The sequence below is a fragment of the Meles meles genome, chromosome 21 (assembly GCF_922984935.1).
Source record: "Meles meles chromosome 21, mMelMel3.1 paternal haplotype, whole genome shotgun sequence".
NCBI lineage: Eukaryota > Metazoa > Chordata > Mammalia > Carnivora > Mustelidae > Meles > Meles meles.
This window is the reverse complement of record NC_060086.1, coordinates 31,646,422-31,673,818: the sequence shown is the minus strand read 5'-3', so window position 1 is coordinate 31,673,818 and position 27,397 is coordinate 31,646,422. Positions and strand designations below refer to the sequence as shown.

Sequence of the window (27,397 nt, the reverse complement as noted above, 5' to 3'; positions counted from 1 at the left end):
CAGATCAAACAGCGTCAAGGAGTGGTAACACAGGTAGAAAATTTGGAAGGTGGAAAAGTGTAAAAGAGGTAAAATGTCAGCCGTGCAAAGGAAGTCATCCTGGTGGTTGACATTTTGCCACATTTCCTTTCAGTTCATGTGGCTCGCAAACACGTGGCTGTGATCATACTACGTTCCCAGTTTTCTGTGTTCATATTTTAACTGAAGCACATCTTCGTGGTTGTTAAACACTCTGTGAGGGTGTGTTGTTTGGGAAGGTAAAGTCCGCTTCTTCTGTAGGCGAGCACCACCGTGCGGGTAACCAACTCCAATGCCAACGCCGCCAGTCCCCTCATAGTGGCCGGCTACAACGTGTCTGGCTCTGTCCGCAGCGACGGGGAGCCCATGAAAGGGGTGAAGTTTCTTCTCTTCTCCTCTGTGGTTTCCAAAGAGGTAAGTAAAGAACAGTGGAGAACAGACAAGATGGGGGGTGGGGGTTGGGGAGAAGGGTGCTTGCCGACTAAGAACGTACTGTTGAAACACCAGTTGGGGGGACGTCTCGTCTCGACGTTGAAGAGCGTTGTGTTTCTTGGTTGACTCACAAGGAATTGGATGTCTGTGGTGCGACTGGACTGTGGTCAGTCCAGTCAGACCCAGTCAGACCCAGATGCAAACAGATGCTAGCTCTGCCTCTTGCTCACTGAGTGGGCCAGCCGCTTGCCCTTCCTGAGTTCCATTTTCTTGTCTGCAGAATGGCGACCCGTTGTAGGGAAGGACAATGACATCATTTTTTTTTTCCCCAAGAAGTCTGTGCCAGTTTTTAACTTCTCAAACTTGAGTGTAGAAGTTTTCATTTGTTTTATCTCCACTACTATGCCCTGTTCAGAAATATGTATTTTGTCATGTAAAACTTGTAAGAATTTTCCTATAGAGTGGCTGTTTGATAGTAATCAGAACATACGAATGAAAAAGGACGTCCTTTTCTTTTTTCCGCCCTTGGCATAGGATGTCCTGGGCTGCAACATCTCACCAGTGCCTGGCTTCCAGCCCCAAGATGAGAGCCTGGTGTATTTGTGCTACGCGGTCTCCAAAGAAGATGGCTCATTCTCCTTCTATTCCTTGCCAAGTGGGGACTATACTGTGGTGAGTGGAGATTGGGGTTCTCTGTATGTTTCAGACTCTTAAGACACAGCAAGAGTCGAAGCCATTTGAGCATTAAGAGGAATAAATGATGGCCCTGCGACCATTTTCAGTGTGGTTCTTTAGGATGAGACTGACCCTTCAGTAGTGGCTGCAAAAAGTTTGGGCCTTCCTCTTTTACGATCAGCCGCAGTTACGATTAATAGTTTCTCTGGGCTCGCCTCGAACCCCTTGTCGTTTGTGGCCTGCTGGGTCGATTATTACTATTGAACCATATTGTGAGCTCTGAGTAACGGACGGACCCTTCCTTTTAGATTCCCTTCTATAGAGGGGAGAGGATTACCTTTGACGTCGCTCCTTCCAGACGTGACTTTACGGTGGAACACGACAGCCTGAAAATTGAGGTAAGACCTCCCTGCCTTCTGGAGGGACAGGTGTGTGTGAGTTTCCCATCCTTGGGCACCGGTATCGCAAACATGTTTGAGAAGAAGACAGCTAATGTTTTATCTAGAAGGGCTGGGCTGTTGGAGAAAACCACAGTCTTGTGCTATGTTCCGGTTTAGCCGGGATCCACTCTCATGTAATTTCTCCACGTGGAGAAGGTGGAGCCCCAGTAACAGCTGCTTTGTTCGGTGAACGGTGTTTATTGAGTGCCAGTCTCAGACATGAGGTACCGTTCCAGGGGTGGGTGGGTAGTGGGGACCCAGAAAGGCACAAATTTCTGTTTTTTTCTGGTGTTCTAGGGCAGAAAGAGACAATAGGCTTATAAATAGGTGAACGAGGTGTATTAGAAGGCATTCTGTAGAAAAACAAACGAGGAAGGAGGTGACACACTTCCCAGTGGAGACAGGCTGCAGTCTTCCTGGGTGCTCTCGGGAGCTCCTTGCCGGGAAGGTGACGTGTGAGCAACCAGCTGCTGGGGGGGGGGGGGGGGGGCGAGGTGCCGCACTGCCATCTGTGGGAAGAGTGTTTAAGACGGAGGGAGTGATAGGTGCAAAGATCCTGGGGCCGGAGTGTGCCTAGAGGGCGTGGGGGACCCCAAGGAGGCCAGACTGGCTGGCATGAAGGGAGTGAGGCAGGGAGAGATGATGGGGCAGATTGTACAGGACCTGATGGGCCACTCTATGTGCAGTTCTGAGGGGGGGATGTGTGAGCCTTTGTGTGCCATGTTGGGAAGAGGTTGGCAGGGGCAAGGTGTGAGCGAGGGACCAGTTAGGAGGCTGTGGCCGGAAACCAAGGAGAGCTGAGAGCTCGGTCTGCAAGGGAGGGGGAGAGAGGGGTGAGGTGATGGTTGGAGAGATGCATGGCCTGACGAACTCCCTAGATCCTAGAATGAGATGGCAAGTGTGTTTTCCATCGCATTTATATCTTTAATTACAGGAGTAGATAATGGTTACTGTAGAAAATTTGCCAGATAGAGCAAATCCCCCAAAGAAAATACGTCTTTCATAAATGGACCCCCCAGTGTTACAGTTAATACTGAAAAAAATTAGATTTTAATCGCTTTCTTTTACTGTTGCATTTGAAAGTACTGTGTTGAAGTAGCTGCATTGGGTAGGAGCAGGCTTTTAGGTCACACACTCAGTGGGGTTCTCATGGCTTTTTTAGGGTTCTGTAAAGTGCTTGATGGTTTTGTGCACATTGGAAGTGGGTGGGGGTGAGAAGGTGTCCTTGCTTCAGGGGGCTTGCACGGAAGGATGGGGGCAAGGGAGCCACGGGGGTCATTCCCAGATCTCAACCAAACACCAGTTTCTCAGCAGAGACATGAATGAAATTTCAGGCAGCAGCGTGTAAGCGGCATGAGGTCAGGTGCATCGGGAATGCCTCATTCTTCACGTATTTCTGACGTGACTTAGTGCCTGGCATGGAGTAGGTGTCTGCTCACAGTAGTCGTTGACCGGAGAGAGGAATCAGTACATGGATAAACCATGTCTTTGTAGACGGATCAAGAAGGGCTACCTGGATTTTTAAAAACCCATTTAATTTTGAAGAAGTTCTCTCAAATGCTTTTGTATGTGTGCATGCATCCATGCATTCATTCATTCATTCATTCATTCATGAGTGATTTGTTCAGTGCCTACTGTGTCCCAGCTGATTAAGACATGAAAGGTCACTATGTTCATGGAACCTACATTCTAATAGGAGGTAGACGAACAATAAATCAAACAAGGACATTTCCGGTATTGGTAAAAGTTTAATGAAGCTAATAAAAGAGGCTAGTGTGATAGAAACTGAGAGGCTGGGATGGGAGGCAGTGACAGGGGTCCCTGAGATGGGATGGATGGTCAGGGAAGGCCTCTCGGAGGTGGCGATGGTTTGAGCTGAAGCCTGAGTGATGAGAAGGAGCAGCCCCCTCCCCAGACTTCTCCATATGTGGGAGAGAACTCTCTAAGCCAAGAGGGCAGCTGGTGTAAAAGGCCCATGGGAGCAGTGCCTGTGGCCCACGTATGTGGTCACCTTGGGGACCCAGAGATCAGGGTGGCTGGACCAGAGCGGCCCTGGATAGAGCAGAGCCATGGCGCTCACGAGTGGGGGCACAGACACGGGTAAACCAAGCCCAGAGCACCATGGTGAGTGAGGAAGGTGGCCTAGGTGGAGTGAACAAGGACTCGAATTTGGGTTGTGGTGGCAGCAGATGGGGTACCTTGCAGGGGTGGGGTGGGAGGCATAGGATGGATTGAGGTTGGAGTGTGGGTAGGGGTCCCAGGTGACGGTGTGGTTTGCGGTCGGGAGACAGGAGGGTGGTATGGTTCACCGGAATGGGGCATCTGGAGGGGAGGAGGCAGGATGGGAACAAGGGTGGTGGGGCGGCCCTTTCAAGTTTGACTCTGTGATCTTTAACTGGGGAGTAAGCCTGTAGGTCTTTTTTATTCAGTGATTTGACAAACACGTATGTGTTGAGAGGAGAAAAACACAGACAGAGCCCTGGGGGGAGTGCAGTGGTGTGGGAGCAGCGTGACCTGGGGGGATTGGGGGAGCTGGGAGGGGGTATGGCTGGCCTGCGGGGCTCCAGAGGGGGCGGTCGTGCAGGGCAGCGGCGTGCGTGAATAAGGAAGGCTTTGATGCTCGGGCACGTGTGAACTTTCTTCCTGTTCTTCATCTTCCAGCCCGTGTTCCATGTCATGGGATTCTCCGTCACCGGGAGGGTCTTGAATGGACCCGAAGGAGAAGGTGTCCCCGAGGCAGTTGTCACTCTGAATAACCAGATCAAAGGTCGGCAGCCACATTAACCCCCGAAACTCTTTCCCACTTGATCACGGAAAGAAATGGAAAGGAGACAGTCTTTTTTTTTTTTTAATTTTATATACTTACTTGATGGAGAGAGAGAGAGAGTGCACAAGCAGGGGGAGTAGCAGGGAGAGGGAAAAGGAGAAGCAGGCTCCCCAAAGATCAGGGGGAGCCCAGTATGGGACTCAATATTGAGCCCAGGACTGTGGGATCGTGACCTGAGCTGAAGGCAGTTGCCTGACCAGCTGAGCCACCCAGGTGCCCAGAAGGAAACGGCCTTCCTGACTGAAAATATGCTGGCTTTTTGTCTCAAGTATTCTTGTGTCGATGGAGGGGTTGTACAGTTGTGTTTGGCTCATCTTCCGTTTGCCTCTCTCTCTCCGTTTTGCAGTCAGAACAAAAGCTGATGGCTCTTTCCGCCTGGAGAACATCACAACTGGGACATACACTATCCACGCTCAGAAAGAACACCTCTACTTTGAAACTGTCACCATCAAAATCGCACCGAACACGCCACAGCTGGCTGACATCATTGCGACAGGGTGAGGGGATCGTGTCTGGGTGTGGAGGTGCCAGTGTGGACGCTGGGGGAGAAAATTACCTTCAGTCTGACTGTGTCTTTCTGCTGAGGATCCACATCAGCTTTTAGACACCTGTGAGAAAGTCAGGCTGGCCCCCTGAGAAAGATGGTTGCCAAGTCTTAGAAACGGAAGGTGCATGTGGCTGCTTGGGGAACATGGTCTTGCTTCAAAGTTAACAGGGGTCTAAGAAGAAGAGCTCTTGTCTGACCTCCCGTTGGTAAGACCTTCCGTGACTTAACTCTTGAGGACTTTCGCAGATAGTATAGTTGCTTGAGGGACAGTTTGTCGTCGGTTGTATCTGGTCACTGCGGCAGCTCTTCCTGCTCTGCTCCATTGACTGTGAGGACGGGGGGGACATCCAGTGGTTGAGTTTATGTAGTTTTCTCCTACAGGGGTACTGTGTGGTGCAGGGAAACCAGGCCTCATCGCTGGATCTCAGCTCCTACGTGTTACGTACCCTGTAGCATGGGCTTGCCGCCATCTCTCTCCGAGAGGGCCCCGGGAGCTCACTGAACTCTAACTTGAATGGAGCGGGGTGGGGCCTCCCTGGGGAGAGGCAGTGTGAGCAAAGGAACTCAACCTAGAGCAGCATGGTGTCTGTGGACAGCGGCATACGACTCAGTGTCGTGGGGCAGGCCAAGGAATGTGACAGGGCTGGAGGGCCAGGTCTCAGAGGGTCTTTTCCCGCACCCCATTGGAAGAATGGGGCTTTCTCCCCCAGGAGTCAGGGGGCCAGTGATCCATTTGGAGCCTGGAGGTGACTTGGTTAGATTTTTATTTGCAGAGAGGCTCCCTGGCAGCCGTGGCGGGGGATGACTCTGAAGGGGACAAGACTGGGACACAAGGGGCATGAAAACAGACTTATTGAGGGCTTGCTTGATGGGGAAATCAGGGGCGGGTTTGAGAAGTATTTAGGGGTTCCCAGTTGGAGAAGCAGGGTGGCTGCGGAGCCCCAGCTGCGGGCGGGGAGAGGAGCCTAGGGTTCGGCTGGACCACTAGGTGGCGCTCTTCGACAGATGCCTGGACAGATTGAGCCCCAGCTGCCAGGCAGCCCGAACCTTAGAGGTGTCGGAAGTTAGAATTAGAACAGCAGGCCAAAAATGCCAGGGTTTGAGGGCTGGCCTTGGGAGGATCCAGGCAGTGGGTTTTAGGTACAAAGTTGTGCCTGACTGTCCAGGAGGCCCAGGAGCTGAGTCCTGAAAGCACACTGTCGGCTTGGTGATTGAGGAGGCATTGGTGATGTTTTCTGTAGACAGGTGGGTCAAGGATTCTGCGACAACTTGGTGATTAGGAAGTACGCTGGTGGAACCCAGTACTTTGTCTCTGTTGTGATGGGGCTCAGAAAACCGTTTTGGATTTACTCCCTGCCTCCTTTTCCTTCATAAACCTTTTTGAACAACTCCATGGGGTGAGGCACCGTCACAGAGGCTGGGTGTGTAGCAGTGAACCCAACTAGCATGACAGAGACGGGGCTTTTGTCTTCCTGGGGAGACAGACTTAGGCTGAGTAACTCGTGATGGTGAATTCTGGTAAGTGTGCAGGGAAGAGGGCCAGGGCCCTGGGATGACCCTCACTGGGTCTCTGAGCCAAAGGGACTCATAGTTAGCTAAGTGAGGCATTTCCCAGGCAGCAGGAACAGCATGTTCCAAGGCCTCAAGGGGAGGGAGAGGTGCTTTCTGGAAGGCGGCCAGCGTGGCTGGAGGAGCTGGTGAGGTTGGAGAACCCGCAGTCGGGTTGTGGAGGTGACCTTTTCCCCCCAAATGGAATGGCAGCAAAGGAGCGATAGGCATCAGGGTGTTTTCAAAACAACAGTTTTTGGTTTTTTTTTTTCCTCCCGTGGCTGCTGTGTGGGGAAGAGATTGCAGGGAGGCCAGGGTGTGAGTGGAGGGACTCGAGGCAAGGTTGTGACAGTTGTTTGGAAGAGACGTAGTGGTGGTGGGACCAGGGTGCAGCAGGGGTGGATGAGAGAAATAGATGTGTTTGGCAGGGGACGTGGGGAGGGAGTCAGTAGGCCCTGTGCTGCTGGGGTCCCCGATTTCTTATTTGAGTAACTGTGTATGTGGAGGAGGTGCTGTTCGTGGACATGGGGAGCTGTGTGTATTCATTTCTTTCCTCGAAGTGGAATATTTGGGTCAAAGAAAGAAGAACCATACTCGTCGAGCATCTTTGGGAAAGTTCATTTCCCTTTTGGGCCAACATAGCGCATTTGCCTTTTAATTCATTCATATTTCTTACCTAAAAAAAAAAAAATCCCAATTTGTCTGAGAAGGAAATGCTTTGACTTCTGTCCATATGATTATGAGAAGAGAGTAATCTCGTAATGCACCAGAACTAATGAATTCCTATCCATAAATGTATTAAACCCCGATGAAGGAGTTTGTTGACACAAATCACTTTTTAAGGGATTCAGCAGAAAAAAACACTGACCTACCAGCTTTTCAGTTTATTTTTTAAACTAAAACCAGCATACATTCCAGGTTGGGGTAACTGGACACTTCTCTTTGAGAGTATGAGCTCAGACAGGCCGGACTGTTAAAATATTAGAGAAGAGAGAAGTTCAGCTTGGAACAAACAAGTCGACACTCCCTGGGGCATGTGCGCACATCGAGAGAATGTGAAAGGTCCTCCAGAATAACTCCTCAGCATTCCCTTTCTGTCCTTTGACTCTGTAAGTGCCCAGAAGAGGAAAGTGAGAACCAAGATGTGTGCCTTCAAATCTCTATTACAGGGCCGCACACTTTCTCTGTAGAGGGCCCGAGAGTGAATACTGCAGGCTTCAGACGGGCCATGCAGCCTCTATGACCAGACCCGGTGTAGCCAGTTCGTATGAGGACAGGCATGGCTGTGTTCCCATTAATCTTTATTTAGAACCTTGAAATGTGATTTTCATATGATTTTTGTGTGTCAGGATATTATTATTATTTTGATTTTCTGCCCCCTCTTAACCCTTCAGAAGTATGGAAGAAGGGGCACCTGGGGGGCTCAGTCAGGTGGGCATCTGACTCGGGATGTCGGCCGAGGTCGTGATCTCGGGGTCGTGAGATCGAGCCCTGCATCAGGCTCCTTATTGAGTGAGGAGTCTGCTTAAGACTCTCTCTCTCTCCCTTTTCCTCTCCCCCCGCAGCCCCCCGAAATGATGGAGGTAAAAGTGGGAACAGCATTCCTAGCCCATGGTCCTACAGAAACAGGTGGCTGGCTGGACCGAGCACATGGGCCTTCATTCCTTACCCCCTGCTCAGGACTGTGAGCTCATGTGGTGGGCTGGTCACTGCACTCTAGTGAGGTGACTGGCTTGTCCTCATTCTTAGATTTCACATGCACAGTCTCCCACCCCTTCATTGTTTTCCGCTCCTTCTTCTTTGCAGCAGGGTGGGAGTTCCGGCGTCGAGGGTAGCCTCTAATTATCCCGCATCGAAGCTGCCTTTCCTTATCTTTCCATCACGAGAAGCAACGGATTTTTATCCAAAATGATCTTGAAGATTAGAAAATAGAACCTTTTCCCAGCTGAGGATACAGTGGTGGCCTTCAGCCGTGGTTTCTTTTTACATTACAACACGTGAGCAGCTCCAGAGTGGAGGTCGTTCCTTGAGGCTGACGGTCTCTGTTGGTCTTTCCCAGCTTGGGGACTTGCCTGTTACATGCTGTTCCACAAGCTCTTGGTGGCAGTGTGCACTCCTCATTGAGAGCCACGTGTCCGAGTTGTGACGTGAATGGGGCCTCTCAGTCATAGGTCGCTTCTGTGCCTCCTTGCTCGTATGGAGTTCAGTTCTGGCTTTGGAATTATTTTAAACTTGATGACCTTTTCTGTTCCGATTGCCCTGATTGCTCTTGTCCACAAATTATATATAATCCCAGGTGAGGAAGGCGTCTTGGATGCTCCTGCCCCGTTTCTCCTGGGTAGGGCCGGGATTTTGAGGCTGCTGACATGCTCAGCCCGAGGCAGCGGCACCAACGATCTAGTTTACCTGGAGCATTGTTATCATCAACAGGTTTTCTGGAAATTGCTTTCGCAGCCAGCAATAACACCGGATGTCACCCACAAACCACCCGGCTGTGGTCCTCCTCTGTGCCTTGTCCCTTACACAGAGAGAGGCTCAATCTTCCTTCCAGAGGTTGCTTTCTGAAGCTGGAGTCATTTGGGCTGCATTTCTGCCTCTTCATTAGGGTTAAACTAGTCCCCAGGAGCCGGGCAGGAAGAGGGATGCTTCGTACAGGCTAGTAAGTGCCTTTCCTGTGATAATTGAGTTCTCATGCTGGCATGAATGGTCCCCTCGTTGCAGGTTCAGTGTCTGTGGCCAGATAACAATCATTCGCTTCCCTGACACCGTCAAGCAGATGAGTAAATACAAAGTTGTCCTGTCGTCTCAAGACAAGGACAAGTCTTTGGTCACCGTGGAGACGGATGCTCATGGATCATTTTGTTTTAAAGCAAAACCAGGGGCCTACAAAGTCCAGGTATGATGGGTTTTGTTCTGTTTAAGACATTGGGGGACAAAAGTGATTTTTAAAGGGTTATTATTAGCCAGATTGGGGTGTCAGAGGGAACATTTCTAGTCCCAGTTTCTTTCTTTCTTTTTTTAAAGATTTTATTTATTTATTTGACAGAGAGAGCTCACAAGTAGGCAGAGAGTCAGGCAGAAGAGAGAGAGGGGGAAGTAGGCTCCCCGCTGAACAGAGAGCCTGATTGTAGGCTCGATCCTGGGACCCTGAGATCATGACCTGAGCCGAAGGCAGAGGCTTAACCCACTGAGCTGCCCAGGTGCCCCTCTAGTCCCAGTTTCTTAGTTTGAGGTCTCCACATTCCTGCACGTCACCTTAGAGCAGACAGGCACTCAGTTTGGAAAGGATACACAGGCCTCTCTTTTTTCCAGTCCTGATGTTTAGTGGGAGTTAGCTCCAGCCTGCCAATCCCTGCTCCACCTTCACAGGCTTTTGGCAACTGTAGAATTTCCCAAAGTCCCCAGATGAACCGTTTATTAGTGGCACGTCCACAGCGCATGGCTTCTGGTGCCCAAAGCCGCAATAGAGCTGGTGTGTTTCTTCACCTCGCCCTGAATTGAGGATGGCCGGTCTGTCTCCATTGAGGCAGGCGGAAGAGCTGGGGTGACCCTGGCCTATGGGCTCGCCATGAGGGTGAAGGCCAGAGCACAGGTGTGGGTGGCAGACAAGAGAGAAGATAGCCAGAGGTCAGTCCCTGGTGCCTCCAGGCCATGGCCCTGCCCGCAGAGTAGACTGTGTCTCAGTGGATCTCAGTCTCATGTCTGTCCAGTCAGCTGCTGCTCTTCCTCCCTGACAAAGGTCAGGTGAGGGGATGGAGAGGGCTGGAAAGGGCCCCCCCCCCCCCGAGATGGTGCTCTCCTCTAGGGCAAGTGAGAACCCCCCGTGAGCAGATGGGGTACGAGGAGAGTGGTTTCCCTGCTTCCGCCGAATACAGCACTATCTGTTCTTTGCTCCTTTACCAGGCAGCCAGCTCTTGTGAAGTTGGCCTTTGATAAGCCTTTGGAAGCCCTTTCAAAGCATGAGGGTCTTTTCCAGGGAAAGGAAGGGCAACTTTGGGGTGTGATCTTTATTAGGGAGGGCGTAGGTGACCTCTCCCCTCTTCCTTAGTCCCTCTTCTTAGCCTAAGGAAGGACATAGAAGAAAAAGAAGAAAGTGGCTTAATTCTTCTAGGGGGACATCCATGTAGCTTTGACGGGTTCAAAGCTTATGTCACAAGTGATCTCAAGCCAGGAGAAGGTTCTGGGTCTTAGTGTGGTTTGCACCCAGTGTACAGATGACTGAGGACAGCCCAGTGTGTCTGTGAGGTTATGCCGGATAGACTTTCGTGCCCTTGGTGGCAGCTGAAGGTTAGTTCTTTTATCTGAGTAGAAACATGTTTCCTTCCCATGGCCTGTTTGAGGATTTGTTGTGATTATAAGACTAGACCTAGAAGTGAACCTCTGTCTGTCCTCCAAGTACTCAGCCTTGGGCCTGGGTGAACGTTCTGGTGCACTGTAGGTGCGGGGAGCCGCAGCCTTGACACAGACATTAATGTTATCCTGTGTGTCCCTGCAGGTGATGGTTCCTGAGGCGGAGACCAGAGCAGGGCTGACCTTGAAGCCCCAGATGTTCCCTCTTGTTGTGACCGATAGGCCCGTGATGGACGTGGCCTTTGTGCAGTTCTTGGCATCTGTTTCTGGGAAAGTCTCTTGTTTGGGTAAGATGTCAGTTAAAACTGAGAACAAATAGTTCTGGAGGGATTTCGGTGAGTTTTTCCCTGTTGGGCAGTGTTCAAGGTGAATGCCAAAACCACACCTGGAAATGGTTTTCAGATCCGTTTTGAGTGCAGTTCTTTGAGTAAGTGCCGCACAGTGAGTCGCTGGAAACGTTTCCCTTGAGGTATCTTTGCTTTGGCTCCTTAAGAGAACACATGGGTATTTTCCCCGTTCTGTCACTTCCCAGCTGTGAGACAGTAAGCTCAGCCTCAGTTTTTTCTTCTGTAGAATGGGAATACTACAGCTCTCAGAGGGTCTTAGAGAGGCTTTAATACAGCCACATCAGGCAGTGTGGCACGGATGTTAAGAACATAGAGTCTGAAATCAGACTGCATGGTCTTGCTGCCTCGCTGTATGACTTGGAGCAAGTTACTTAACCTCTCTGTGCTTTGAGTCTCTCATCTGTACTTCGCAAGAGCAGTGACAGTACCTGCCTTGCAGGGTGGTTGTGAGGAGTGAAGGAATTAGCATCCGCATGGCATGTGTGAGGACCTGGGACAGAGCGAGAGCCATAAAAATCTTTTCTCTTACGAGTAATATTACTACGATGACAGAGGGCCCAGTTCTGTGCCTGGAATGAAGTGGGTTTTCAGTGATGTTCTGTCTTCTTTCTCTCTCTTTCTCCAGCTTCTTCTTCTTTTTTTAAAGATTTTATTTATTTATTTGACAGACAGAGATCACAAGTAGGCAGAGAGGCAGGCATGGCGGGGGGGAGCAGGCTCCCTGCCGAGCAGAGAGTCCGATGCGGGGCTCGATCCCTGGACCCTGGGATCATGACCAGAGCCGAAGGCAGAGGCTTTAACCCACTGAGCCACCCAGGCGTCCCGTGGCTTCTGGTGCTGCATGAAAACTTCTTCCCTCATTTCACCATCCATCTGGCATCGCAGGTGGCTCTGTGATATGTTTTTCCTCTCCTGTCTTCTGTGCTCGCACAGGGGGTTTCAGTGAACGACGGGTGTCTTTCACTGTTGGTGACTCCGTTGTTGGGTGCTGATGACCTGCATAGGGGGAGGCATCTTAGGGCTGAGCAGATGCATGTTGGCGGGAAAGGAAGCCTGCTGTCGCTGCCCTTTGGGACATAAGCGGTGGCCAGCCACACCCAGAGGTGGAGGGTTCAAAACTGTAGCTGGTGAGGGCAGCTGCCTGAGGTGCTCCTGTCTCTGTTCCGCAGACACCTGTGGTGACCTGCTGGTGACGCTACAGTCCCTCAGCCGCCAGGGCGAGAAGCGGAGCCTCCAGCTCTCTGGCAAGGTCAACTCAATGACGTTCACCTTTGACAACGTGCTGCCCGGAAAATACAAAAGTAAGACCCAAAGGTGGCATCTCGTGGCCCTCATGTACTTTCTGTCTTTCAAAACTTTCCGAAACCCAGCTCTCAATGTGCATCCCAGCTGCGTACCTTTACTTGTCTTCCTCACCCCTTGACCTTGAACATGTGTTAGCAGTGGGTGATAAGGCAAGAATTGCTGTTCCCTGCCCTCACTGCCACGTTGTCAGGACAACCCACGCGTGTCTTCTGTCTGGGGAGGTGCCCTCATTCGTGCCGTTTTATTTCCAAGTGCATGAAACCGTGACACTGGTGTCCTACCACTTAGCAGCTGTGTGATCTCCCTGAGACTCAGTTTCGCCTTCTGAAATAGGAGTGATTTGGCTTTCTGTAGAGTGCGGAACAAAATGAAATAGAGTGTGTATAGTGCCCGGGAAGCAGTAGGTGCCGGCCAGCGTCGCTTCTCTTCCCTGCTGCTCTCAAGAAGTCACCCACGGGCTGTATTTCTGCTTTCTCGAAGCTCAGTTTGGAGCCACTGGCAGTGAATAGCTTATAAAGTAGGCTGTTCTATCTGGGAAATTATATTTACCGTTCTGTCTGGTGTTGGCACACCAGGGCAGGGGGCCCAACTGCCTGTTTTTATAAATAAAGTTTTATTCAAACACAGCCACACTCATTTGCTAATGTATTAGGTTTAGTTACTCATATGCTGTGAAGGCAGAGTTGAATATTTGCACGACCTGCAGAGTTGAAAATATGTACTTTCTGGCCCTTTACAGGAAATGTTTACAAATATCTTTACTTATGAGTGTGCTCTTTAGACACCATTTCTTTCCTTAGACACAAATTTCTTTCTTACCGATGTTAATGACCACCAGTTCCATTTTTCTCTTTAGTTGTTATTTTTTTCTAACCATTACTAGTTATATGGTGTGTGTGTGTGTGTGTGTGTGCGTGCATGCATGCGTGCGTATATATGCACATACATATTTTTAAAAATTAAATCACTAATTTTTACTCAGGGAGATGATGTGCTTTGTGCCCATGTGTGTCTGTGTTGTGGCTTTTCCAGTAAGCATCATGCATGAAGATTGGTGCTGGAAAAACAAGAGTCTGGAGGTGGAAGTTCTGGAAGATGACGTGTCAACGATTGAGTTTCGGCAGACAGGCTACATGCTGCGATGTTCCCTTTCTCACGCAATCACTCTGGTATGCCTGCCTCGTGAGGGTTCTCTTGTTTGGAAAGTAGGAAGGTACTAGCATGCAAAGGAGATTATAAACATCGTTAAGTCAAATGGCCTTTTCTGCCCCACCCCCCATGCCCCCCTATTCAGGAAAGCATAGCCTGTGAGCTTTTGAAACCCCTTAGAGGAAGGATGCCTTTGTTTGGGAGATTTCCTTGTCCTGGCCCCAAAGGAAATTCTAATGAGTGATTTGGGACAGCTGTAGTGTGGAGCACATTGTTTTTTGGTAGCCCTGGGAACCTAATACCCACTTCTTGGGATTTTAGTGAAGTTTAAGTAAATCTCTTCTGTGTTTGGTTTCCTTGGTATATTCTGCTATTATTTTTGGTAGGTCCTGCCGAGTCAGTTTCTCTGGTGTATTTATTCTGGGGCAAAGGACAGAGTGGCTTGGATCTTACTGTCTTGGTGATGGAGTCTCCCTGATAGTCAGTGTGCCCCCTGGGTTTCAGGGAAGAGAACAGGAGTGTAGGTCTGTCTAGGTCCATTCATGAGTTTTCTAGAACTTTTTGGCTTCTGGCGATGGCAGATGTCATTGTCAGATTCCGATGGAGAAACTGAGGCAAGTGGCAGTTAAGCCATCGCTCATGTTAGACCCTTGGAGCGATGGCAGCGTGTGTTTCCAGTGCCAGGTGTCTGCCCTACCTGCTTCACAACGGGTGCTCCCCAAGCAGTGTGGCTGCAGGCGATGGGTTCATTGGTGCCCAACTGAGAGTAAGTGGTAGACATTTAGGATGTTGTTCGTCCTTCAACTCTTCAGCAGATGTCTGTTTCCCTTCAGACGAGATCCACATTCCCTAACAGTGGCCAGCAAGGCCCTTCCCTTATCCCCAGCTCCCTACCTCTCTCTCCACCTTGCTGCCTGGTCTCTGGCACGCCAGCCTTCTCTCCACCTCCACACCGGGCTCATTCCTTCTCTGGGCCTTTGCACATGCACTTCCCTCTGCCTGGGTCGCTGCGTCTTCTCCAGCAGTGCGCGTGGTTGGTTTTCTGTTATCATTCAGGCTACAGCCCAAATGCTGCCTGCTCAGGAGAGGTCCTGCCCTGAGCCCAGCCAGCCGAGATGCCACTGCCACGCTCCTGCTCTAGTCTGCTTCCCTGGCTGTTTTTGCCCACCGCTCTATTACTTATTAGCTGAAATCTCATTTATTTGTTGACCACATTGATTTTCTGTCTTCCTGTATTAGAATATAAGCCCCCTGAGAGCAGGAGTCACGTCAGCCACCAAGGCCCAGCCCCCGGCTTGTCCCAAAGCAGGTGCTCAATAAATATTAGTTGATTGAATGAAAAAGAGCATGTTTTTATGGGAAGTTTTTGAAGGTTTTTAATTTTCCTGTGGCACTCAACTGCTCAAATGATTAATGGATAAAACACATGACTGGTTCAGAAACAGAAATATTATTAATCATCTTAGTGTCTTCATCTCCCCTAGTAAGTCATTGTATTGGCTTTGGTCTCTTAGGAATTTTATCAGGATGGAAATGGACCTGAGAACGTGGGGATTTATAACCTCTCCAAAGGAGTCAACCGATTCTGCCTGTCCAAGCCTGGTGAGTCTGGAAGGATTGATGGGCTCTGAGTTGGAGAATGGAAAGGCACTGAAGATTGTGATAAAGGCCTTTTTTTCCTCTCTGGGTTCTGTTTGCGTCAGACTATCAATTGCGGTTGTGGTTAGCGTACCCTGGTTTTTCTGTCTCTTTCCTCTGGAGGAAGCGGTATTTCGACTCAGAGAATTAGAGCCGGGGTCTGGAGAGCATTCCTGGTCTCCAGGATTCGAGTTGGGTAGAGGCAGCTGGGGCCTTTCCCTTGAGAAATACTATACCATGGGCCAGTGACCTCTCCTTAAAAGTGATCTTTTGAAGATAAGAGTTGGATCATCTCCCACCTTGCTTAAAATCCTTCAGTGGCTTCTCTCCCTTTGGAACAACCTTACTGAGGTGCCATTTTAGACCATAAAATTCACTCATTTACAACATACAAAAAGGATCCATTCAAGGATTTTAACAAACCCACCCGGTTGCACGAGCATAACCAGAATCTGGTTTACAGTATTTCTTCAGCTGGTGGTGCTCTTCCTGCACGTTTACAGTGAAGGTCTGCTGCAACCCCCAGGCAGCCACTAATCTATTTTCTGTGTCTATGGATTGGCCTTTTTTGGACATTTCATATATGTGAAATCCTACCACAATGGTATTTTGTCCGCCTCCTTTCTCTTAGCACATTTTTGAAGTTCCTCATAATGTTTTCAAGTTCGTGTTGGGGCAGGTATTAGTGGTCTGTTCCTTGTTGTTACTGAATTCCGTCGTGTGGGTAGATCGTGTTTTGTGTGTCCACTCACCGGTTGGTGGACATTCCCAGATTCCCAGTTTTTGGCTCTTAAGAATAATGTTGCCGTGAACATTTGGGTCCAAGTCTGTGTGGGCATCTGTTCTCATTTCTTTTCGGTTAGATACCCAGGAATGGAGCCGCTGGGTCATAGGGCAGATTTATGCATCACTTTTTAAGAAACTGCTGAACAGTTTTCTGACGGGCCATGAGTGCCCTTTGGTGTCCCCACCAGCAGTGTGCATGAGTTCCCGTTTTCCCGCATCCTCACAATATCCGTTAGGTCTTTTTGATTTTGGCTGTCCTGGCGGGCGTGAAGTGGCCATTCATGGTAGTTTTATTTTGCATTTTCCTGGTGAATAATTTAGTGACTTCTCTCGGTTCTTGAGGTAGAATACCCAGTCTTCCCTGCTGTGTTGCTGTCCCCAGCACGATAGCTGGCCCGGAGTGGGTGCTGGTGCTCTGTCCACATTTGTAGGATGAAAAGAACACGGTGAACGGAGAAACCCAAGTCTTTTTCCTCTTAGTAATTGCACGGGGGCTTCCTCCGTGGGGTGAAAACAGCAGAGGTACTTGGAACTAATTTCAGGTTTTGGTAGGAAGCATGGCCACCAGGTGGGTTAGTGACTGTTTCGGGGAATAAATCATGAGGTTTTGAATCTTCCTGAAACTGACCGTATTCCTCCAGCAAACAACCTAGCTGTTGCCCCATCTAAGTTCATGGCATACAAGTGTCCTCTGTAATCATTCCATAAATTTCTGGGCCTTCCTCTGCTCCATGCCCCATTTTAAGAATATTTCTAGGAAGGAGGTCAGGCTGAGTCTAGGAAGGTGGTTATCTCTTGGATCTCTAACAGAATCTGTTAAGTGGAAAATTCTCAGTCTCACTTGTGGTAGAAATGGTAGAAACGTATTTCCTGTTCTCCGTATGCACATCCCTGTTAGCTTGGTCTGGGCAATTGAAACTAGTGTGAGTGTTCAGTTATGGACAATGAAATCCTGAGCTTGTGAGGGGTCAGGAAACGGACCAGGTCGTTGTGAAGAAGCTGCCAGAGGCAGCGGAAAAGGCATCTGGGATCTCATTACTGCACATCTGCTGTGTGTTGTGTGTTCGAGTGAGAGGTGCTGCCTGTGGATTTTCAGTGCTGGATGTGCCCAGGGTGATGGACACCCTCCTCTGAACGGGACTTCTGATTTCCTGGCTGCAGGTGTGTACAAGGTGACCCCTCGCTCCTGCCACCGGTTTGAGCAAGCGTTCTACACCTACGACACGTAAGCTGGGTGGTCACTGTCCCTGGTGTGTGTGAGCCTCTGGAGGAGAGTGGGCGCGCACCTCTTCTTCAGTTATTTCTGAACACCAAAAGGAGATTTTTTTTTTTTCTGGGAGAGGTAAAATTAGGTATTAAAAAGAATTTCCATGTAAGGATTTTAAGACACTTAGATAAATTAATGTTGTTGTTGTTACTATTTTTAGAGAGTGAGAGTGTGAGCAGAATATGGGGAAGGGCAGAAGGAGAGACAGAGAATCCTAAGTAGCCTCCGTGTCCAGTGCAGAGCCTGACACTGGGCTCAATCTAATGACCCTGAGATCATGGCCTGAGCCGAAATCAAGAGTCGGGCACTTCACTGACGGAGCCACCCAGGCACCCTGACACTTGGATAAATTATTGAGAAAATGGAGTTGAGATCTCTTTCCTCGCAATTCTATAAACCCAGGACGGAAGGCTGAAGTTTTCAAGTGGTGTAACTTTCTTGGTTAAATCCTCCAGCTTTCACTGATGGGCGTTTCTCAAACTCCAGCCTCCCATTTTTACATTTCTCACAAACGCTGGAGGGTTTCACTGGGAATTGGAGGTGTCAAGTTTTGGAGCAGAACATTAGTTTATTCTTTCTTTCTTTCTTTTTTAAAGATTTTATTTATTTATTTGACAGACAGAGATCACAAGTAGGCAGAGAGGCAGGCAGAGAGAGAGGAGGAAGCAGGCTCTCTGTGGAGCAGAGAGCCTGGTGTGGGGCTCGATCCCAGGACCCTGAGATCATAGGCCAAGAGCTGAGGCCCAACCCACTGAGCCACTCAGCCCCTAGTTTATTCTTTAAAACACTGATAGGTACGTCAAGAGTACCTCACCCTAAACGTAGAGCAATTCCGTGTAGTATATTTCAGGGTCTGAACGGTTGCCCATGAAGGGTGTGTCTCTGATCCTTTGAGAACAACTAGGTGATGTTGCTGGTGTTTTCTTCTCTCTTTGATTTATAGGTCGTCACCCAGTATCTTGACGTTGACAGCCATTCGCCACCATGTCCTTGGAACTATCACCACTGACAAAATGATGGATGTCACCGTGACGATCAAGTAAGACTCGTGCTCCACGGTGGCCTGAGCACAGGGGGGTGGTGGACGAGGCCCGGGGACTTCTCCAGCAGACACTCTGGAAATTATTTTTGATTTCTTATCTCTAGGTTTGTGTACAGACGGCCTTTCGTCTTATGCGACATAGCCGTAAATTCAGCATAGCCTTGATCCTCTCCTTTTATGATTCCGGAATTAACTGTGGATTGAGGGAGAGCCTTCTGACAGCTCGTTTCTGCGCCTTAAATTTCTGTTTGAACCCTTTACACTTCCTGTCTCGGCTAAGGGGGAAAAATTCTCTACTTTGTTCACTGTATTTCAAGTGTTTTAGGAAATTCAGAGAAATTGCCCGTTTTTCTTGAGACCGTTTCTTGAAGGCTGGGCAAATAGAGATGGCACCTGATTTACGAAGGATCATGAGGGAGAAGGTGTATGAAAGGCAGTCCTTCACTGAGGGTCAGGTTCATGGGAACATCGCCTTTGAGAGGAATTTTTACAGTGTGGCGAGGTGCGTCTGACACCCTAATTTTCTTGAGAAATGAAAGAATTTTGGCCACGTGACTATCTTTGTGAGAGAGAATGGAAACCTGAGTAACTTTTTTCCCCTCTTTACCTTAAGTGACCTTCTTAGCTGTATCTCCATCTCTGTGTGCACTGCCTTTTCTACTCGTCCTCCTATGCCAAAAGTGTTTGTGGAGAGTCTCTGGTGTTCAGGGCCAGCCCCTGCATACGTGGGACTTAGAAGCCACAGGGGACACGGACAGTTGTCCGGGTATTGCACACGGAACTGTGAGGTTGCACCTGTGATGAGGGCTTTGTATTGGGCCCTGTGAGGATGAGGAGGGGCCCGCAAGGGAGGCAGGCCAGTAGCCCCAGCCCGTGTTAAGGGTCTTTGCTTTATCCCATGGACACTAGGATGTGTTTTTAGGAGAGAGGTGACTGTTTGCTTCAAAAAGCTCCCCTGGCTGCTGAGTGAACAGATAGAAGCAGCCTATGGGTGGACATCCCTTGAGGCAGGAGTCCCGGTAGGAGCTGATGGGGGTTCAGCCAGACAGATGGTAGTGGGCTGGGGGGCAGTGGGCGGCCGGGAGGGCTGTTGAGCAGATGGAACTGATAGGATGTGGCAACCCACTGAGCAGTGGGGTCAGGAGGGATGAGTGTCGGGGACAGCCCTTGGCTGCTGGCTGAGGAGAGTGGATTGAAGGGGCCCCACATCCTTCAGGGGAGCCAGGTATCTCGGAGATGGACGTGGGAGTGTTTCTTGCAGACCCAGAACTGTGCCTGGTGCTGGGACAGCACCTTTTGCTATTCTCCTGCTTGGAAAGTAGCAATTGCTGGTTGGACTAGAAATTCATGTTCTTAACAGTCATTACCCTGTCTTATCTTATTTTCAGTCTTTATTGAATCCATTTTTGTGACCTCAGAGGGTGTTTTGTTTCATTTGCTTGTGCTGGGGATTGTATGAGATCCATGTTCTGGCGGGACATGGCTGCCTGGATCCCTCCCGGGGCTCTTGTGCTCACCGTGTCCCACACTGGACTCCTGGTTGTTGCCCTCCACAGACCCAGTCTTTGTCATCTCTCAAGATGGTCCTAGACTCTTCTTTCTCCCACGTCCCATACCCAATCAGTCCATGCGCAGATCCTTGGCCGTACAGTGAAATATGCCTGCCATTTTATCCCTTCTTAGCACTTTGCCTGCATACGCTGGTGTGAGCCACTCTCTCTTGTCTGGATCGTTGCTGCAGCCATCGTCCCTGGCCTGTCTGCGTTCTTGCTTCATGCCGGTGTGTTTCCCATGCAGAAGGCAGCGTTCGTCTGTTTGAAGTAGAGATCTTGTCATGCCTTTGCCTGGAGCTCCAGTGGCTCTCCGTCCCACCCCAAGTGGAATCGGGTTCACACCAGGGCTTGCGAAGCCTTAGTCTGACACCTGATCCCCTGTGACCCTCTGACCCCTCTGATTCTTCCCTGGGTCCCTCTGCCCAGGCCACCTCTGTCTTCTGGCTGTCTCCCCAAGAGAGCACCCTCCCAGGCTCCACAGGCTTTGAACTTGCTGTTCTCTTGCCCACCATGCTCCTTCGTCAGGGAGCCCAATAAAGAACAGCAACCCCACGTTCCCAGCACTCTGTCCTCCCATGCTGCTTTGTTTTCCTCTGTTGTACTTACCTGACATCATTTTCTATTTGCCGTCTGCCTCTTCCCACCGGAACGTGGATTCCACACAGTCAGGGAATGTCTTCTGTCCAGCATACCGGTTCTCTAGCAGAGTGTTCTCGGTTAGGGTTGAATGAAAAAAGACGTGGTATGCAAAGATTTCCACATCCTATGGGACATCTGACACTTTCTTCAAGTCAAAAGTACTTCATCCCAGCCGAGAGCTCCTAGATCTGCTGCCATTACAAAGAAGTTCAGTTTTTATTTTATTAAGAAATGATTGGTATGTTCAAAACAGAGCCAGAGTATGCCACTGTTGTGGCCTTCTAAGGGGGTTGGCTTTTTTACTTGTGGATGACTCCTTGTTGAAATGTCAGATTGCCACCAACTGCAGGGATAAGTGACCACCTGCTCTGGGCTGCTCCTTCCTTTCTTCCAGATCTTCCATTGACAGTGAACCCGCCTTGGTCCTAGGCCCCCTGAAGTCTGTGCAGGAGCTGCGGAGGGAGCAGCAGCTGGCCGAGATTGAGAGCCGCAGGCAGGAGCGGGAGAAGAACGGCAAGGAGGATGCAGGGGAAGGGCGGACCAAGCCCCCCGTCCAGGAGATGGTAGAGGAGCTCCAGGGCCCCTTCTCCTATGACTTCTCGTACTGGGCGCGGTAAGCTCGCGCTCTCTCCGCTGTCCTCCGTTCTGATCGCCTTCCTAATGGAGGGAAGCACCAGCCGCATGGAAGTATTTTCATTGTTCTAGGTCTGGAGAGAAAATCACTGTCACACCGTCGTCTAAAGAGCTGCTCTTCTATCCCCCTTCCATGGAAGCCACCGTCAGCGGAGGTAAATGTCAACTCGGGGAGCCAGCGACATGTCACTGCAGCCGCTCCTTTACCTGCATTTAGAAACATGTTCTGTGTCATTGTTCTCATGAGACCGTCTCTGTACAGCTTCTGAAATTCCCTTTGGCACAGAGCTGTGACTGCTTGGCGAGTGAGTGAGTGAATGGAAGGTCTCAGTCGATGAAAGTGACTCTGGTTATTAGTTGGGCCATCTTTCTGGAGAAGGACTACCAACTGTTTTCCCTGCATTTTAGTTTGCCACCAAAAGGCAGGTGAAAAGCAAAGCCGTCGCTTATTGAAATGTGAGCGTTAGCCATCAGGTGTCTGAACTCTTCGTGGTGTTTATACTTGTTGCTGGGGTGAGGGAGGGTTTTCTTCAGACCAGACAGTTAGAATTATGGCTGGTGGAATATTTGTATTTTGGTTTCCGATCATTTCCTCTTCTTTTTTTTTTTAAAGATTTTAAAATCTTTAAAATCTCTCTGCAGAGAGGCAGGCAGAGGGGGAGAGGAAAGCAGGCTCCTTGCTGAGCAGAGAGCCTGATGTGGGGCTCGATCCCAGGACCCTGAGATCATGACTTGAGCTGAAGGCAGAGGCTTAACCCACTGAGCCACCCAGGAGCCCCCTGATCGTTTCCTCTAATGTTATGGGTTCATTAGGTCCTGGGCGTTGACATGATCTGTGTTTGGAAGGAGGGTGTGCTGAATAGCGTGGCTTCCCTGCAGGCAGCCGATTTGGGGTGAGCTCCTACCTCAGGTCCAGTTGCATAGCCTCTTACCTGCCAGAAAGGCCTTGTGACAACGGAGAGAGGGGGGTAGTAAGAACCCAGCCTTTGTCAGATTTATCGGCTGACATTCCCAGCCATTGAGCAAGGCCTTTCAAGGATAGAGGCATGGGTTCCCCGATTCTTGTGGTTTCTGTTAAATGTCAAACAACCTTATTTGGAACTAGCTTCAGATACCTCTGTTTCAGGCCCCTCTTTAGTGGGAAGCCCCCAACCAGAATGCCCCCTCCCACGACAGCTAGGTCCCATTCTTCTGTTTCTTCCCTGTTTAGAAAGCTGCCCAGGAAAGCTGATTGAGATCCATGGGAAAGCCGGCTTATTTCTGGAAGGCCAGATCCACCCAGAGTTGGAGGGAGTCGAGATCGTCATCAGTGAAAAGGGGGCGAGCTCACCCCTGATCACAGTCTTCACTGATGACAGAGGCGCCTATAGGTAAGGCCTGCTGAAGAAGTACTTGCTTGGGACCTGGTGGAGAGCCCAGGCTGGTGAGGCCTCTCGCAGGTGTGACGCACAGCCACCCAGCATCTCCTTGCTTTTGTCCAGCGTGGGGCCCCTGCACAGCGACCTGGAGTACACTGTGTCCTCGCAGAAGGAAGGCTATGTTTTGACTGCGGTGGAAGGAACCATAGGAGACTTTAAGGCATATGCTTTGGCTGGCGTCAGCTTTGAGGTAACACGTTTTAAAAAGTGGTTTTATTGAGGTATAATAATTGACATACAGTAAACTGCACATAAAGCCTAAAATTTGATTATTTTAGCATATGGGTACATCCTTGAAAACAGTGACAGTCTACCATCCCACTGAATTTCCTCGTACCCCTTCCCCCCGCCCCTCCTGCTGATCTGGTCTGCTTTCTGTCACTGTGGGTTAGTTTACGTTTCCTAGAGCTTACATAGATGGAATCATACAGAATGTTCCCTTTTCGGGTGCTTCCTGCCCAGTGTAATTTGGAGACCTGTTGACTTTAGCTTGTTTGTGTACATTTTGGCAAGTGTTTCAAGCTCTCACCCTTAACTGTGCTGTGTGTAAAAGGATAGAATGTTCCTTGAGTGGTATTTGATGTCATTCTCTCTTCCCTCCATTTTTCTTGGGAAGAAACATGCCGTGTGGAGTCCAGAGTCCAGTCTCGAGGTCCTTGAGTGTGGTTCTTTTCAACATAGAGGTTCAAGGAAAAGCAGCACAGATGACCTCTCACAAATTTCAAATTCTCTTGTGCAGGATGCATTTTAAAGTAAATCAAAAGATGTTCCGATTAGGAAGAATCCTTAAGCCATAAGAAATACCCTGGATTATCAGAAACTGCTAAAATCCGTAAGAAAATGGGAAACCCCATAGAAAAAAGAACAGCAAAGTATAGGAAAAAGCAATTTGCAGAAGTTGTCCAAGTGACTAGTAAACATAGGGCAGCGCCCAACTTCACCAAATGCTAAGGAAGTTAGGGGAGAAACACTGGGTTTTAGGTTAGATTCGCAGTGGTTAAGACAATGGCCATTTTTCGGAGCGCGTGTAGGGCCCTGCGCGTGGATGATTCATGGAACTGAAGGTGGCTCCTGTCACTTCGGTGTGCAGTGTGGTGGCGTCATTTTGAATTCAGAGGGCACGATGTCCCGGCCATTCCCTTAGGAATAGAGGAAACCTTAAGTGCACAAAGATATACCTGTTTCGGGACACTTTGATGGTCCCTCCTTTTCAGTTGCAAAAGTAGGTGGCCTGTTTGCGTGCTGTGGATGGCCGTGCCCTGCTTTAGGGTGCTGTGCGTGAGTACACAGTGCGGCAGGCGTGTGTGGCCTGGCTGTGCGGGAAGTAAGAACCAGTGGTCGGGGATGAGGGGCAGTGGGGTGCAGGCCCATGTGGCGGGGTCCTGTGCTTGCTCCACCTGCCCTCCCCTCTCCCCTGCTGTGAACTTGCCTGTCAGTCAACACTAGCCTGTGTTGTTTACACGCTCGTGTGGGCACAGAGGCAATTCTAGAAGGCTGTATGCCAGACTCTTAACAGGAGTTACCCCTGGGGTGGAAGACTAGACGTTCTGTCCCCCAGCAGATCAGATAAAAGAAACACAACCCAGAAGAGTTGCCTCTTGACTTTTGAAACGTTGTCTTCAGTGGGGAACGGGAGTCCACATTGCTCTTGTCTTCCCTTCTCGCCCCCAGATAAAGGCCGAAGATGACCAGCCCCTCCCCGGGGTCCTCTTGTCCCTCAGCGGTGGCGTGTTCCGTTCCAACCTCTTGACTCAGGACAATGGCATTCTGACGTTCTCCAACCTGGTAAGGTGACCTGTGGTTTAGCGCCCGCCGGTCATCCCCCCTCCCCGAGAGCACAGGAAATGGCATGCATGACTTCTGTGGCGCTTGACAACGTGAGAACAGAGCCCCGGCGTGGAGTGTTCTACGAATCTTAGGGGACCAGCTGTAATTAGAGTATTGCTCTTACTAGAACTTAATGTTGCTGATTCATGTTCCCTCTGCCGATGCGTCTTGTCTTCTGGCCACCGGCTTGTCACGACGACAGTGTAATTAATTACCTCGGCATCCCTCTGCTAGACCACGGCATCACGTTGTTGACAATGCCAAGGCTCGTTTGGGGGTTAGCTTGTGTTTCTTTTGCAAACTGTGGTCCACATGGTGGGAGGATAGCATCGTCTCCCTTGAGATGGTGTCCGGGGCCCTGGCCGGTGGGCCTCGGGAAGTATATGTTCATAGGCCATTCTGTGAGTTGTGGGAATAAAGTGACCGCTGCAGGAACATTGCCCGCAGGCAGTGAGGCAGCTTCAAATCTTCCCTCCGGGGCTTCCTTGCTGAGTCATCACAAGGAAGCTGCTTGACCTCTCTGAGCCTCAATTTCTTGATAAAATTCGGTTGGTTGCTACCTCACAGAGGTACCATGGGCACCTAATGCTGCCTGCTGTTACAGTTGTCATTGCTGTCACCGTAACCATTTACAGGGGAGCTAGAGTCACCGTTTCTGTCTGTGCGGGAAGCCCCAGAGCTCTGGGGCCACATCCCTGTCCCTGATGTCTTTAGTCACCCGGGTTCAGCCACACCTAGAGGTGGCAACAGAGACCCAGTCTGGGCTTTCTCTCGACAGAGCCCTGGCCAGTACTACTTTAAACCCATGATGAAGGAATTCCGGTTCGAGCCGTCCTCGCAGATGATCGAGGTGCAGGAGGGACAGAACTTGAAGATCACCGTCACTGGCTACCGAACGGCCTACAGGTGCGCGGCCTGCCTGCTCCCTGCTCATCCGGGCCTGGGCTGGGAGTCCCGCTCAGGCCTCTGTTTCCTGGGAACTCCACCTCCCCCTGTTCGGGAGCCACGGAGATACGAGAGCAAGTCTAGAGTGTTAACTGCTGCCTTTTTTCCCCAATTCCTCAAATTAGTGATTCCGTCACAAAGTTGCTGTTCTGAAATTGGCCTGAGCAAGCCCACTTAGTTGCTTAAAAGTTTGATTTTTACAAGAGCTTGAAACTTGAATTAGATTTTAAGAAGGAAGAAATGAACTCACTTGAGTAAGGCCTCAAAATGTCGAAGAGAGGAAGAAGTGTTAAGTTTTCCTCCATTCCTTGTCTCCCGGCCACTCACATTTTCCAGCGTTTCGAGACTGGTGGAGATGGTTCACACAAATGCTGGTAGGCACAGATGATACACTGTGTGTCAACTACATTAGCCCTGTGGAGCTGTAAGTATAGACACGTGTACATACACCACATGTATGTATTTGTAAAGATACACGGAAGTACTTGAGGTAAAGATTGAAAGTTGAGGAAAAATGGGCCATTTTCAAATGAATATGTGAAACGAGAGAGAAACTGATTCCGTTTCATTGGATGCTTCATTATTTAAAATACAGCTTAATGAAAATAAGACAAGGTGGGATAAATTAAGGCTTAGCCCTTTTTATTTATTTATTTTTTAAGATTTTATTTGTTTATTTGACAGACAGAGATCACAAGTAGGCAGAGAAGCAGGCAGAGAGAGAGGGGGAAGCAGGCTCCCTGCTGGGCAGAGAGCCTGATATGGGGCTTGATCCTAGGACCCTGAGATCATGACCTGAGTGGAAGGCAGAGGCTTAACCCACTGAGCCACCCAGGAGCCCCAAGGCTTAGCCGTTTTTAATTGTAATTTTCTGGAGCATCCCTTCAAACATGTAAAGAAGAGCAACTGATGACAGTCTTCTGGCTGGCTTGAGCCTTCGGGCAGGAAGGCTGGATCCAGAAGTGACACAGCCTGGACTGAATTGCCTGGGTCGTCGGTGACAGTTCTCTCTGGGCTGTTTGGCACACCGTAAATTGCTGGTAAACGTGGGACACTTGACTGCAGATCCTTCGTGTGCTTCAGAAAACCACGGGACTTACCATGTTCTCTGTATTCTCTTGTCACTCTAGTTGCTATGGGACCGTTTCTTCTCTAAACGGAGAACCGGAGCAGGGTGTAGCCGTGGAGGCAGTGGGACAGAATGACTGTAGCATTTACGGAGAAGACACCGTGACAGATGAGGACGGGAAGTTCAGATTACGTGGATTGTTGGTGAGACTTCGGACGTTTTTTGTTAGTGGGTCTTTTCACACTGTCTACAGAGGTGTCTTGTGGTGCCTCCAAGACAGGTATGAGTGGACTGGGCAAGGGGCTTAGGGTTGGGGAGTTAGGGCTCTAGAATCCTCCTAGTCCCTGTCTTACCTGGCACAGTTTACCTCTCACTGAGCTCACACATTGGGTTGAGGTTTTGTGGCCAAATAAAGTTCGAAAACAGTGGGTCTGCTGGAGCTTTTGCCTGGTATTGGGTGGTTGTGGCCTAGGCCAGGGCTCCCAGACCAAACGTCTGTGGGGCTGGAAGAGGTGTGTGAATGGCCGGAGGATGCTGGGTGTGCACTAGGGAGTGGTGAGGACTGTGGTGAAGCCCAGAGGGCAGGGCCCACAGAAAGGGGGCAGCTACCACTCCGCTCCTTACAGCCACTTGGGAAGACAGGCTTGGCACTGCCAAATCATTTGAATTGTCAAAAGACAAGTCAGAAGTTCAGATTTCCATGGGAAAGCTCCTGACTTTTAGGTGTCAACAAGTAATTAAAAAGAAAAACCCCCCACAAACGCACAACTTTTTTGTGTGGGCCAAACAACCAGCTCATTTGTCCTTTTGGCAGCTCAGTTGCAATGTTTGGTTCAGGGTTTCTGGTGCTTCCTCAGTTTGTACTCGTGCGTTCACGTGTTTGCTCATTCGGCAGACATTACCCAAATCCTGGGTAGTCGCTGCCAGAGTGTGGGTTGGACC

General features: G+C 49.8%; 1 protein-coding gene across 1 annotated transcript in view; it reads left to right on the top strand.

Annotated features, from left to right (window-relative positions):
• Window positions 1-27,397, top strand: part of LOC123933727 (nodal modulator 1) — a 55,730-nt gene that overhangs the window by 12,302 nt on the left and 16,031 nt on the right. Inside the window, exons 7-25 of the mRNA XM_045993208.1 lie at window positions 280-432; window positions 985-1,122; window positions 1,434-1,523; window positions 4,227-4,332; window positions 4,739-4,889; window positions 9,209-9,383; window positions 10,983-11,124; window positions 12,354-12,485; window positions 13,522-13,658; window positions 15,153-15,240; window positions 17,224-17,287; window positions 18,273-18,368; window positions 20,958-21,176; window positions 21,269-21,351; window positions 22,407-22,566; window positions 22,678-22,804; window positions 24,286-24,399; window positions 25,220-25,347; window positions 26,517-26,658. Of these exons, the coding sequence (XP_045849164.1) occupies window positions 280-432; window positions 985-1,122; window positions 1,434-1,523; window positions 4,227-4,332; window positions 4,739-4,889; window positions 9,209-9,383; window positions 10,983-11,124; window positions 12,354-12,485; window positions 13,522-13,658; window positions 15,153-15,240; window positions 17,224-17,287; window positions 18,273-18,368; window positions 20,958-21,176; window positions 21,269-21,351; window positions 22,407-22,566; window positions 22,678-22,804; window positions 24,286-24,399; window positions 25,220-25,347; window positions 26,517-26,658 (2,445 nt within the window). The remainder of the gene's footprint in view (window positions 1-279; window positions 433-984; window positions 1,123-1,433; window positions 1,524-4,226; window positions 4,333-4,738; window positions 4,890-9,208; window positions 9,384-10,982; window positions 11,125-12,353; window positions 12,486-13,521; window positions 13,659-15,152; window positions 15,241-17,223; window positions 17,288-18,272; window positions 18,369-20,957; window positions 21,177-21,268; window positions 21,352-22,406; window positions 22,567-22,677; window positions 22,805-24,285; window positions 24,400-25,219; window positions 25,348-26,516; window positions 26,659-27,397) is intronic.